At 36.0% G+C, this 15520-nt stretch overlaps 1 protein-coding gene across 3 annotated transcripts in view; it reads right to left on the bottom strand.

Moving 5' to 3' along the window:
* Positions 1-11398, bottom strand: part of ldb2a (LIM domain binding 2a) — a 58676-nt gene extending 47278 nt beyond the window's left edge. For all 3 annotated transcript variants that reach the window (XM_077247658.1, XM_077247659.1, XM_077247660.1), the window contains exon 1: positions 11163-11398. In XM_077247658.1, coding sequence (XP_077103773.1) covers positions 11163-11294 — 132 coding nt within the window. In that variant the 5' untranslated portion in view covers positions 11295-11398. The remainder of the gene's footprint in view (positions 1-11162) is intronic.
* Between the last annotated feature and the right edge of the window lie 4122 nt (positions 11399-15520).

The raw sequence follows: 15520 nt of genomic DNA, 5'->3' as shown, positions 1-15520 counted from the left end.
AAAGTGCTTAAACTTTATTTGCCACAACCAAGACTGATAAAGTATGTACTAAGCATAAATGTAGCACTTGGTAGGCAAATGTTTCAACTATGCTGCAAGATTTTTTTCAACGTCGAAAGTTTTCAAAACAATGTTACAACGACAAAATTATTTTAATATGCAAAACTGTTACCCAATCATAGCAGCGGGAGTTTACTTCCAAGTATTGAATGCAAATCAAAACGAAGTGTTTGAAAGAGACTGTTAAAACAGGATAGAAAATAGCTTATTACAGTACTTCTAAATTAGGATTTTTTTAATGTAAAAATCTTGATAACATCACAAGTGGAACTCGGAGAACATTCTAAAAAAAGAAGAAGGTCATTTTGCATCCATTCTGCGATCTAGTATTGAAATTACATGAGCCCAGAGCTTATAAATGCAAGATTTTTCCTTAAGTAAAGACAGGTAATGTAGAGGGCACCTGTGCACTGTTATTAAAAGTCGACAACAACAACCAAATTCATAATAAATAATGTACATCCAGGGCACCTAGAAACTCCAAATCCACTGCTAATGGATAGACTTACTAATTCACTTGAATTAAATTAAGGCCACTCCATCAGATGGGCACGCTATAGCTGAGAACATCCTCAACGTATGTAAAATTAGACTCCATGGCGTCCTGTGATTGACAGAGCTCTGATTCTAACAGACGTCGTTTAGGCCAACGTTGCCATCTAGCCGATGTTGCCTGGTGACAGATCACAAGCCCTCTCAGATGTTTACAATTAGGGCTGTCGACTTCAGGCAGCGTCACATTCCACAGTGGCCGACCCTGGAGACCTTTACTCCCGAGTCTTGTATTCGAGAAGCGCTGTTTTCCAGCGCTGGGGAAGCGTTCTCGTCTGCTTTGTGTTTTGGGAGTGAGTCAGTGCCCTATTACGATCTGCTGTCTTAGTCACTTGTAAGTGAATGATCAGTTTTGACACCTTTTTCCATTCAATAAGGCAGGAGGCTGATGTTGTCCAACACAGCTGGTTATTAGCACAGCACTATCACCCATGACACACACACAGTTTTGGTTAACACTCTTTTCCTTGCTTTCTACTTGTGTATGTGTGTTTTTGTGTGTATGTGTTTGAATAAACCTGTTCTTACACTCAGCAGGATGCATGACTTCATCAGATAATCATGTTTTCTTCATTTTTAGCTTTTTTCCCCATCTTGGTCTCTTGTGGATTGGCAAATCTTTTAGGTTAAAACAACCTTCCTTTTGTCTAATCACTTGGCCTGGATAATGACAGATTTCATGAATTCATGAGTTAGATTTTGATCCCCAAGCTGATTCATAAACTATAAATATACTGTCATTTGGTATATAACTATAATATTAAAGGTTAAAATTAATCAGTTCAAATTTAATTTCTCTTTATTTTTTAGATATAATAACACTCAAATGTTGTACACTAACATTTAAATTGCACAGTTAAATTGTTTTTATATCCACTTTTTCAATGGTTCTCCAATTCGTTGTTGCAATATAAATAATAATAATTTAATGGTGGCTGTCATAACTTTAATTAAAAGCTTTTCATTACAAATTTATTCAAACATTCAATAAATGAGACATCACTAACATGTTACGCAAGAATATAATAATTATGGAATCTAATGGATATATTTATTAAAAATTCTCCTCTCTAGAGTTTTTTTTTCCCGTGCAGACTAATAAGCTATGGTCATTGAATGGCTTTTCTGAGGTAAAAGTAACATTACGTGACATTGTTTACGAGCTGTTTTATTGACGTCTTTCTGCAGGTAAAACACTGATTAAGCGATTAAATAAGAGATTTCAATAAGTTTGTATTGTCTTGAACATACCTTCTGATGTTCATTCAAGTTTATTTTCATGCTATAACTAAGTAATGAGGAAGAGGTGATCGATTCATGTGCCGCTTGAACCGAGGCACTAAAGCGATCTGTCATGCCACATTAAAGATTTAGTGTTTGAATTTTATGGTAAAATTGACAGAATTTGAAAGCTGAGACTGTTTCATATCAAATATAACAAAGCACAAAGCTTATTTATTAGATGGGATGCACGCTACAAATGTTTGGAGAAGTTTTCTTCATGCATCAACCGAAAACAGCATAGACTAAGAAATCAATCTTGGGATTTAAGTATCGATTTTGATTAAAATTAAGTTTGATCAAAATTGATTAATCGTGAATTAATTTTAACTCAGCCCTACAAATCACTGTCTCTTTCTCTAACTTTTAGGTCTGTAAAACAGATATTGTTGGTTTGTATCTTTAGTCAGGGAGTCTCATCTCCTTTTTAGCCATATTGCATGACAATCATGTAGATGTGATTGAAATCCTACGACTCCCTGAGCTCTCTGCAGTTCAATATCTCTTTGCAACTCATTGATGGATGCTCTTGAGCTGAGTTTATCAAACCGTGTTTGTATCAGCAGGTGTTGACTGCTCTCTTTGAGTGTTCATTGATCTCCTCCACTTCAACATCTTCCTGGTGCTGAGGTCAATGGGCTGCAGGGGGATCCATCAATGCTGTACAGTCACCGGCAATGACCTCCTCAGCACCAACAACCTTTGACCTCAGGTTAGGTCCTAGTGCAGAACACTGATGAAGTAATAGATTAAGAAGCCTTTTTAGACTATATACTTTTTTTTGTTATGGTCACTATATATACTATCAATAATTAATACTTTTATTCAGCAAGGACGCATTAAATTGATCAAAAGTGACAAAGTAATATATGTTTTTTGAGCACCTAATCAGCATTTCAGAATGATTTCTAAAGAATCACGTGACACTGAAGAAAATTCAGCTTTGTCATTACAGGAATAAATTACATTTTAAAATATATTAAAATAGAAAATAGTTATTTTAAATTTTAAAACTGCAAATGGGTGATCAGTTTTAAGAAACTGATTTTCAATGTCATTAATATTAATAAGTTTTTTTTATTTATTTTTATTTTTATTGCAGCTTTTTAAAAGTGTTTAAAGGGTCAGAATATAATAAAATGCATAACAAATCAAATTAATATTATATGTTAATATATATATATATTTACAATAAATATCTCATGATTACATAATCTATTATCCCTATTTTAGTCTTGTAAATCACAATCAACAAAGACATTCCGTGAAATCACTTCAGTACATAATGAAGACAATGACCAAAAATGGTGAAAGGGTCTTCCATTATGCTGAGAAAACAAGAAATCGAGCATATAGGTTGAGATAACATGGATAAAATATAGAGTTAGCATGTAACATAATTACTTTACACTGTCATTGTTTTAATTACTTTGATATAAGCTAATTACGGCAGAGCATTAATGGCTGCTAACAGCATTATCAGTATCTGCACCAGGATTCAGAGTTATAGGATTTCATTTATCTGGAAGGCAATCTGCACTGTCACAATCGATAGGAAATCTGATTGCCCATTTGCACTAATTAACCCTATTTAATGCCTCAGCAGCCCTTGCAAACAGTATCCGAAAACTTGCGTACAGGTGTGTGATGTGCCAAAGTTGGAAAGGAAGGACTGGATTTGTAGCAGTTGAATAAGATAATTTCTTATACTGTACAAAAGTTCCCTAGCGATGTGATTTGCATTTATAGTGATATATCTGTGCCCCCCTGCTGCGCTGTTCTTGTATTTCTTTATCTTTCTTTTTTTTTTGCTCTTGACTGACTGATGGAATAAACCAAAGCTGCTGCATTTCAGAGACATAGATCATGTTTGATAAAGATGACATATAACACTGCAGCCAAGAGAGAGAGTCGGCTATAGATCAGTAATCTGTAGCTGACATAGAAAATGAGAGGTTCCTGCCTCCAGTGCTGATTGTAGCTGTCTAGCATGCTATAGCTGATAGTGAGCTTTGATGTACTGCGCACAGATCAGTCCTTCAGGACCTCAGGTGAACTAACATGGGCGTCTGCACGGGCTGCCTGAAGATAAAGCCGTATTGATTGGAATGTCTAAAGGGATTCATCAATGTGCCAATGGTGGCTCTCGACCCAGTCACCGCTCCGCAGGGGCCAAGCAGCTCAGATTTATGGTAGATGCAAGAGCTTAGAGAAACAACAACATCCCAAATCCTTGGTAAATAACAATAGCAGCTGCTTTTTACAATACATAGCTACTGTAGACACAACAACGAACTGAACTTTTTACACACACGTTTTTTGGAGACAGTGGCCCTCGACGACCCGACCCCTGCTCTAAACCTAGCATCACAAACATTTTCTGCATTTTTTACATTTTCAAAGAGGATGGTCAAGGTCAAAAATGTCAACGTAGGGGTTAAACAGACCTCTCACACACACACACACACAGTCAGTTTTTTTCAACAATTTCACTAGTTTATGTTTTCATTTTGATTTGAATTTTTGAAAATTTCCACAAGTTTCAAAATTAGCCTACTGTAATCTCAGTTTTAATGCTGCACATATTTATTTCATTCAAACAAATGCAATGTAAGTCACATTGGATAAAAAAAAAAAAATGTTGCTAGATTTGCAAAAAACACCAAACCACCTAAATCTATAAGTCTGTTTCAGAATGAATTTCGATTTTATTTAGAGGCAGTGTGTTACAGCATTAATAGTACTACGAGAAGTATCAACATTTCTGTTTTGAATGGTACTATGCCGAAGGCAACCTAATCACTCACACAACGTGAGAATTGGTGTAAATTGCACTTATATATCCACATCTGCAAACTGACATTTAAAAAGTCCTTAGCCAGGCAGACTCCATTTAGACTCACCTTTCAGGACTCGTGAAATGTACACAAGGTCTTTAATGAGCTGAACAGAGCTGTGTGTGGGCAATCACGTGCAGGATTTGTACAACTGCTGTTGAACTTCTTCCACCTACATCAGTGACAGCCACCGACAGATCTCAGGGAATACTAACTATGTAAACAAGCCAAAACTGCAGTAGAAATGGCAGGAAGCGCGTAAACAATTCATGCATCAATTCATGATCCCTCATTTTAGTAAACAAAGACAGCATAAACAACGTTTATGGGTAATATTTTAGCAAGCTGTTCTCGACAGCTTCTCCTTGTTCTGCTGTTGTTTTAAGAAGAACAGAATGTCGCCAATATTTGAGTATAAGGTTAAGTGCACATGATCTGAATTATGCAAATGCAATAAAGGCACGGGGAAGTGAACTAACATCCTTCAGAAAGTCCTCACCCTATATGACACACAGCACTGAAAACAACTCCAGAACTGTGCCAACATGTATTTTTGTTTGTTTGTTGAAACCATTCTAAAGTTTGGGGTCAGTTAGGCTTTAAAAAAAAAAATAGTATATTTATTTAGTAAGGATGCATTAAACTGATAAAAAAAAAGTGAAAAAAAGGTGTTCTTTTGCACTCTCTATTCATCAAAGAATCACAGTTCCCACAAAAATATTAAGCAGCACAACTGTTTTCAACGTTCATAATAATAATAAATGTTTCTTGAGCCCAAATCAGAATGGTTTCTGGATCGTGTGACACTGAAGCACTGGAGTAATGAGGCTGCAAATTCTGCTTTGACATCAAAGGAATAAATTACATCAAATAAATATTAAAATACTAAAGTTAAAGTTAAAATAAAAGTTATTTTAAAGGTTCACAACCCGTCCAAATATTGATGAAGTGCAGTAAAAACCAACACATGCAGAACGTTGACAGCAGAGAACTTTTCAATGTTTTATCGATGATATCACATTTGTGGCTTCTCAAAAACATCATCGCTCAGGGCTGGACAAAAGGAATCAAAAATATGATCCGTACAGAAAAAGTCTAAAAACAGGAAGTTGGTAAAAATGGGCGATCCCTCTTTATCTGTTATCAGCGCAACAGTGTAGCCTGGAAGGAACTTTGGGAAAGCTACAGGAAAAAGGTGGGACTATTGTCCTAGTATCCTGCCAGTTTGAACGCCACCTTATTGTTCCAGAGAATCCATTTTTTTACTTTTGTTTTCAATGTAATCCGTAAAGTCACATATCAGCCAGGACCCCATAACCTGTTTTTGCATAATGCAGCCAATTGATAAGAGAGTTGTGCATTATATGTGTCCCGTAGTGAGTGCAAAATAAAGTTTAAGTCCACTGCTACTACAAAAACCAAAATCCAGATGATACAAGTGTATTAATCTGAACACAAATTAAAAAGTAAAATAATTAGGTAGATCTCAGTCCTATATGGCTGACTGCTTAACAAAACTCGTAAATTTGGGCACGTCAATTGATGCTAGACTTTTCACCTGCTCTTAAAACACAATCATCGTCCATCACCTGCTTTCCACAAAATCAATTAAGCAGCATGTAATATAAATGATGATGGACATGGTTAGACTGATTTGCCATTTGGTGCCATTTTAAGCTCTAATGGGACTGTGGAAGATCTGCGATGATTGGTTTACCTCGAGGACTTTGATACTGAGTTTCTCCACAGTGAAATGCATTATCGATCGCCCTCAGATCAAAACGAAACCCCGCTGTGAACTCGCACTGCTCCTTTGCATAAATGCATTCCATTCCAAAAGCATTAGACATATTAATATAGCTAGTCTTTCATTTGTTGTCTTCCTGACGACCTCTTCTTTTTTTCACTCTCTCAAGCTTGTGAATATTAAGGCGCATTATGCTAATGATCTTCTACCAGCGGAGGTCGACAAAACTCCTCCTCTGAATGTTAACCAGCATGCTTGTTTGCATGTGGCAGTTTATCCAGCAAACCTTTTAAACTGCAGCAAACATGTTTGATGCTCTTTCAGGATGGAAGCCTCAAGGCCAACAGGCAAACTCTATATGGCTTCTGTTAAAGGAGCACACATTTTTTTTTGTTTATGCAGCGGAGGCTGATACAGCAGTCAAAATAAACCTAACGGCGTGGATGCAGCATAATGCAAAAGCATGCTATTGTATATTATAGTATTGTTCAGTTCACTCAGCCATGATATTTTTTTTAGCAAAAAACCATGGTAACTAAGATAAAGTCTATACAAAGTCTCAAAGTCCATTTCAAGTAAAGTCAGTTCATTCAGCGGTCATATTTGCAATAGTGATGTCCAGTTCACAAATGAACCATTCTTTTGAACTGGTTCTTATTAGTGAACTGGAAAAGCCAATCGACCAAATTGGACTGAACTGTCTGAAACAGTTCGCAACTCGAGTCTGCACAGATCTACAAGTTACTCAATCAAAACTAACTTTCGGATGTGCTTGACAGTCACTCCAACTCAAAATGAGCTGATATCCAGGAGAATATGATCATATGATTTTTTTGCCATCTCAATCAAGCACTCCAAGAGTGCTAAGATTGAACTGAGAACAGTCTTTCAGACATATCTGACATGCTAAAGACTGTCTGCTGAGCATTAGTTACAGATACTTATTTGCCTAACAACTTTCTTGTAAAGTGAGTTCGGAAATGTTCAACTTTTGACACCTTAACGGACTACAACCAACTGTTAACTGGTTGAATATTTCAAGCCACTCCCAATACCAACAAACATACCTTGAAGGGTAAAAAATCACTGATTTTAAGAAAAGTAGATGACTTCCTGGAGATGGGCACTTTACTATCTCATGAGGCCACAGGACAGGATTTGTGAATGGCAATGAAACGAGTGACAACATAATATGTAGTACATCCAAATTTCACATATGCTACCCATTTTCATACTAGAACATACTTTTTTAATGATCATGAAGTTTCGATTTTGTCATTAAGTATGCGATTTTGAATGCAGCAGGAGAGAGTATTGAATACATATTTATTCTAAATGCAACAGCCATGTTTTGATATCACCATAGAATCACATTGTTTACAGAATCAACCAATAAACGACTTGTTGTCTCTGTGAGGCTGGGTTAGGAGAAAGTGTTTCAACAAAATATTACAAATTTCACCTTTAATTCATTATAGTCCATTTGTCTAGCGTTCCGTGACAAAGTCTCTAGTGCTCTTTAAAACGCAACACTAACTGCTCTGCTCTGAAGTTAGTTTGCTGCCAGCAAATGGGCTGAACAGTTTTAGCCGTTGGACAATAAAATACATCAATCATCAGCTTCTGTACTGAGAACTCTCAAGTCAAGAGTCGGGACTCTTGAGCCCTCTTGTCTAGCTTTCCTGAGCTCTTTCCTGCTTTTGTCCAATTCTACTTTCACTCCAGTCATGTGATGTGCACCGTGGAGCTTAATTCCCATGTTAAGCGCTAATATATAGATTAGTTAGTGTTATTGGACAGTCATTAAATGACTGATGCAGATAAACATAGAGCCAAGTGATTATCAAACACCTATGTTTGACAGTGGCTACTTCAGCGCTGCGCTCCCCCTGTTATTTCACTGTTTGCCTGGAGCTTTTAAACTAAGAAAGTCTGGATGTCTACATGATGGATGGCTGTGGGGGGAACTTATAAAATCTGTGCTAAATAACACTGGCTTCAAATGCACATCAGCGTGCTTGACTAATAAACATTGCGCTCATTGTTTGCAAAGATATTAGCAATAGCGTTGTGCTATTATTCCGCTGTGGCAAGGGGCTAGACCTATGCGAGCTACAATCTGCAAGAAGGATACATATCAGACCTTTTACAAACATTTCTAGCATCTGCCAGATGGATTTGTGTGCACAGAGCAGAGATGTTTGTTAATTTGAGTCCTCCATCCAAACAGAATTCTCAATGAAACTCACGTTGCAATATATGCAATATTGTTGGTATAAAACAGCCAACAATAAGACATCAGAATGTTTGAACCAAAATTGTCAAGAACAATGTACTCTCTAAGTGGTGTGCATGAACGGACTATTACTTCATCCAAAGTCTATTTAAGTGCAATGCAATACAATTCAGTTATCTGAGTGAGTCAATTATTGATTTCAATAACACTGTTTATTAATTTCAGAAACCTTATACAATATTAACCCTTTAAAAAGAAGTGATTTTTCTTTTTCTTAATTGTATTTCTCTTTATGGTTTCTCTCTATTTACCCCTTTAGAGCTGCATAGATTGCAACAGTTTCCAGAAACAAATCACATTTGTCAACTAAACTCATTGTTACCCTCACAATGAAATATCTTATCAAGATCAATCACACATAAAGATTTAATCTTAGCAAATTTTTGCTTTCTGCCAAAGTGATGTTGTGAAGATTAAAATGATATATTGGCACATGTTTATTAGGCTCTTTGGTAAGTGCCGTTTCAGAGTGGAAGTCTACAGGGTTTGGGCCGTTGCTTATGCATTATTCATGATGTTGTTCCATTGCATCTCTATACAGCCCAGGTCTCCTTAAAGTTACAGCACCTCCATCACACACATGAGCAGAGGCGCACGTGTCAGAACTGCGACAGCGATAGGCACCAGTGCCCTCATTAGCATATTTAATGCTGTTTTTCAATGGGACAATTAAGGGAATTGTCAAAACTTGTTCTGTCTATAACATCACAAATGGGCAAGACTGATTGTGATAGCGATACATGCGCTATAATTGGATATGTTCTTTTTTTGACAGTTGAGTGGAATACGGAGGTAGAGGTTGCAAGACTTGCATTATAACCAGCGGATCTTTGAAGAAAACAAGGCTATTTTCCAGTGGGATCAGCATTACAGCACAAATATTTACAGCTATTATTTACAGACGTGTTACTGTTATTTTAAAAGTACAGTAAATGAGGTAAAATGCTGGCAGTGTTTTAAGTGCATATAGTCTATGTTTTGTCATCAACTGTTGTTAAAAAAAAATATTGTCCCAACTAGCCTAACAGAGTTTGTCATAATAAACAACTTCATATCGAACAATATATGTGAGTTCCCAGCATGCACTACAGAATGAATACATTTTTTTTGTTTGAATATTTTTATTGTTTGCTAAATTTATTAACTATATGCTGTTTTTGTTGTCACTGTTATTTTTTTTTGTGTGTTTGGTGATACTATAATCTTTATGCTTGTTCATTATTTAGGTTTACGTGCATCTATGTCTAATTCAATTGATCTCTCCTTTAGAGGCAAAGATTGCAGAGTTCCCTTGATGTTAAGAGTCATAAAAAGCATCGAGTGATGACGATTCAAATATTTGGTTGTTAATTGAAAATGTACTGCATGACAAATCTGTGGTTGCCTTGACAACAATTAATTGGCTGACATTTGTGACATTTATTTTTAAATTAGTGAACAATAAATTCAAATGGACTATTATGTTGCCTTGATTTTTTAGTTTCCCCCAACAATATATTTATTATTATTAATAATTATTAAAATAAGCTGTTAGGTGAGGATGACAACATGCAAACATTTAAAATGCATCTAAAATATTCAAATCAAATAATGCTTTTCATTCAAGGGCTGATATAACTTTTGCAGCAAAGTTTGTGGGACTATTCATTTTCTCTTACACGCAAAACGGTTCTGCTTTTTCATAAAGTGCTTTTGGCATCGTTTTATACACTGAATCATTTTCCTTTATACTTTAAACTAATAGTCAAGTTATTAGAAGCCACACTTGTATAGTTTCTTATAGTAGAAGTTAATTTTAAAATATTTATTTAAAACAGTGTTGCTCTAATAGAAGAGTACTATCATTCCTCTGCGCTCGTGCGCTATTCATTAACTTAGCCTACTGCCTCCACGTGGATTTTAATTAGTGATCAAAGTGGATGTTGCTTCTGTAGGCTACGCAGCGCCTAAATGATGTAAATACAGAAAAGCTCACCAGAAAGTCTGAAATATGTCCCTAAATGCACATTATATTCTGAAAATGTATATAAAAATGCATATAAAATGTATGTATGTATAAATGTATGTATATATATATATATATATATATATATATATAAACCCCCCCCCCCCCCCCCCCCCCCCCATTTTGAGAATCACTATCCCGAATAAGTGATTCTGAAAAGTGGTCTGACTGAGGCTAAGCAATATCATCACAATGCACTTGTGCAGTCATGCAACTTACAGTGATCACAAAGACAACCAGTTGCAAAACTAAAACATAGTTTCATCACTTAGTTCACAGTCTTTTGTAGCTACAATCAGGAATAATTTTGCAAAAGGCCTGGCCAGCATAACTTTTCCCAAACTACAGCTGTCACTGTCTCATGTGGAGCGATGCCAAACTCACCTCTGTCCGGGACTGAAGTCGTTTGTTCATCTCATAGATTCTGTACTCAGGCTGCACCATGTACGGTGAATGTCTCCGGTAGAACGGTCCGAAAGGGGACGAGTAGAACGGGTCGTGCGGAGGGTTGGACATGTTGATTCCGTGTCGCGTTTACAGCAGCGCCGAAGATTCAGCATCCATACAGCGCGCGTGCAGGATCTCCAAACGCCGCGAGACAGCACCAGCAGTCACTGGCTGCACGCGGAGCGGAGAGATGAGAGCGCGCGGAGGAGGTGGGAGAGGAGGAGAGCAGAGGAGGAGGGCTGGGCTCTCATTGGATAGCCGCAGGCTGCACTGGAACATTGTTGAGGGTGAGCCAAGTAAGTCTTACAATCCCACCAAAAAGCAACTGGCCTTTATGTTAATGTTTGTGTTCGGTCACATTCACATTAGCGTGTCAGTGTTGTGCAAAACCGGGGCTAGTTGTCACATGGGGAAATCTTCACTAGGAGGACTTTGTCAATAAAATGTTGTTTTCTTCGTGAATAGCAGTGTTGGTTTCAAGCATTTAGTTCAAAACTACATGATCATTTGTGAATTATAGGCCTATCCTTCAGATTAACTTTCCAGTCGTATTTTTTTTACTGTGGTAAACTTGCAATACATTGAAGTCAACCCGGAAGTTGCGATAGTTTCTTTCCTATATTGTGACGTATTTCCGATTGAAACGGCTCCTCGAACAAGACCAAATGTAGGTCAATCACTGATCTGTAATGGTTCTCAATATATATCAGTGAGGTCAATGTTTGATTTTGATGAATGATTACAAAGACACATAGGCCTATAATTTAATATAAAAAGAATGATGTGCATGGATAAATCATTTATAATAAATAGGCTACAGCAATATTCCATAAAAATAATAATAGGCTAGTCCATTTTGATTATAGCGACTTAAGGCCACGCATTGCCAAGTTTAAACCTTTTCTTAGGACAACAAATCTCAGGTGGGAGTAGGTTGTAACGTGTTTTTAATGTTTTACAATTCTGTTCTAGCATATGGCAGGTTCCCATTGTGACAACTACCCCACGAACATGAACTGTATCTTTCTTTAAGCTGAAAATATTCAATAGCTTTAGACCTTATGCCAGGGCCATATAGTAATGGGGCTCTAAGCAAACATGCAAAATTTCAAAAGTGGGGGTAAAATGTAACCATAATGAATTATCCTGTTTGAATTAAATTGTAACATAACAGGTATAAAATGCTATGCCTGGTTGATGAATTACACATACTATATGGAGAATTTATTTTAATATATGTAATGATTTAATTCAGGCATTCAACATACTGTAAAAGAATGACAGGTGTGTTTTAATGTGGTCAAAAAATGATCATAAAATCATGAACCTCACATAACATCAATCTGGATTGAAGAGGGTATATTTAAATGACTTCAGTAAAGAGTTATACTGTTTAAAGGACAGAATATGATGTAATGCTTGTGTACATTTTGACCCATCTTGAATAAGACTGACAAATGCACTGTAAATACTACTAACAAAACTATTAATCCCACACTGTAAGGCTTATAGGTTGCATCTATGCGATTTTGCCCTTCTGTTAATACTGTATGGTAAAGTATCCTAATACCTTATAGCTCCAAAAATAACCTCTATAATTTAAAACTAAAATAATATAGCAATTTTATAGCACAATAATGGCCACGCCTGAGGCTTCTCTAGTGTAGCTGCATCAGTTGTAAATAGAAACTGCACTATACAAATGGGCTTTGAAACTTTACATAAGAGTATGTTGCTGGAGTTATTCAGAATTAAAATTATTCAATGTCTATTTATTTGTATGCTAATTTCGTCTAATGCTGATGTGGATACATTTTCACATTGAGTGTTATAAGCCTTTTCAAGTCGAGCCCAAAAATGCTCTTCGAAATCTATTTTCTCAATTTATGCTAATTAGCCATTATAAGAATTATTCTTATATTGTGTGTTCTGTGGAAGTATTTGAGGCTCAACCATATTAGACAAATGAAAGTTCAACTCCAAACACTCCAGGCACAGAGTTAGGTAATTATGAAAGTTGGGGTAAAAATCTATTAATAAAACTCTTAATTAAAAATTACATTATTTAATATCTCAAAAACTTTAAATTTTTTAGAAGAAATGGTTGTTTGCCCAAAGCACATTTCTGTAGAGTGTGACCAAAGGATATGCAGCTCCAACAAAATAAAAAATAAAATAGAAAAATTGTCTTTTTTTTATTTATTTGCCATCTACTTTTAATTTCAGGTTTAAGGAGGGAGTATCTGGAACTGGAGTGTTTTTTTATTAATTAGAAGTTGAGCCTGAGCGTGGAGTCAGTGGTGCTGAGGGAGATATATGTGGTAAGGTGAAAGAGGAAGAGCACTTCTGGGGGAAATCGAAATGGGTCAGGACACATATAGACAATCCTTCGCCAGGCTCCCAGTCCCCACTGTTACTATGGTAACATACCATGGTGCGTGGCGGATGCTGCCTTTTCGGCAGGTTTGAACCAAAACACACACACACGCACACACGCACGCACGCACACACATATACATACATACATAAACAATGCTTTACCTGCAGAAATCTCCTTGCTAGATTTATTGTTTTGAAAATGTATATTTATACCACTACAGTTTTTTATGTAAACTGGGCATAGATAAAATAGACATCCTAAAATCATGGCCTGGGCCCTAAATATACATTTGATCTGTTTTTTTGTTTTGTTTTGTTTTGTTTTTCGTGCGTAATGATCATACAGTAGCAGTATATTATGTTACAATTTGTAGCTTAATTATATTTATCAATCTTGCATCCATTCTGCTTTATTTTCTAATGCTCCAAAACACATAACAATAGATTATGTTAAACAACAGCATCATCAAGCCTCAAGAACAATTTACTCTATGAAAAAGTATCCCAGTCTATCAACACAAACAGAGTGAATTTAATAATAAATAATGGTGTGATCTTGTTCATGAGTAATACTTTACAAAGATCTTCACTGCAGGACACAGAGGTAGATGCAATGTGATTTTGACCTAGGACATGCCCACACACACACACACACAGTAATATTTTCTGAATATGGATGAAATGTACCCCTGTGCTCGAGGAAGAACTGCTAGTTTTGCTGGAGAATCTCATTAGCATCGTAATAGCTTGCAGCCTTATTTGCATATTGCCAAGAGTGTTTTTTTCCCCTTTGGATAAAGGAGGGAAAGAGAGAGAGAGAGAGTTGGTAAAAAAAAAAAAAGCTAAAACTTTGAAGCTCCATATTTTATTTCATTATTGAAGTTAAATAAATTTTAATTGAAAGATGCCTTTCAATTATGTTTCCCTGCTTGTATTAGATACAAATAGTTGACTTGTTGAGCATTTGCAGAGAAAACATCCATTACGGATGAGATAAACACTATTAAGTTTTTTCTCATTATGAAAAAAAACAACCCCAAAATAAACAAAAACATCATAGTTTGTCTCTCAATTAATCTGAAACTTCAGGACAACAAATGTCACCTGTGTGAAATTTAAGCATTAAGGAACCGAAACACATTTTCGAAGGACTGCAAACATTATCTCAGAATTTATGTACAGTTGCAGTGCAATTTCTTGCTGTTCAACTATAGGCATGAGAAATCTCTTCTGCATACTTTATTACAGTTGACCTTTCCATGTCGTATTTCATTTCAGTGGCGTATGACATATTTGTAATGTGAAAGCAATATTTGCTTAAATATGGTGGCTCTGCTAGTGGTCACCAAACGGCGGTATACTCACACATACTCATTTTCCTTGATGGTGAAATTCTAAAGCCAAACCTAGAAATCTGGAAACCTTTTAAATTTCCTACTGTAATATAAAAACAGAAGAAAAAAAAAATCTAATTTCACAGTTTAAGATGCTTGGCTTGTCTGACTTGTGTCACTTGAGCATGCAAAACCTAACTGTTGACTTTCCCCGAGTGATTTATGGGAAACAATTATCCTGACTTAGTTTAGTTGCAAGCTGCATAGAATAATTTATTTGTGTATTTTGCACATACATTAGCTATTTCTTGTGCCTGAGTAGCGAACATAAAAGAAAATTAAGGAAGGCTGTACTTAAAGAATCAAGGTAATTATTCTTACTAAACCACAAGAGTAAACTAAACTGATTGGTTTTTATACTGAGTGCTTCCCATGGAGCAAATATCCCTATCAGAGTAGTATATTGACAAAATATATTAGACATATTATTTAAAATCTGTTTGAAATGATTGTGTGTGTGTGTGTGTGTGTGTGTGTATATATATATATATATATATATATATATATATATATATACTTACA

Source organism: Siphateles boraxobius, unplaced genomic scaffold (genome assembly GCF_051911475.1).
Source record: "Siphateles boraxobius isolate OS27281-9 unplaced genomic scaffold, OSU_SipBor_1 3, whole genome shotgun sequence".
NCBI classification, from domain to species: Eukaryota; Metazoa; Chordata; class Actinopteri; order Cypriniformes; family Leuciscidae; genus Siphateles; species Siphateles boraxobius.
This window is presented reverse-complemented; position numbering and strand designations above follow the sequence as displayed.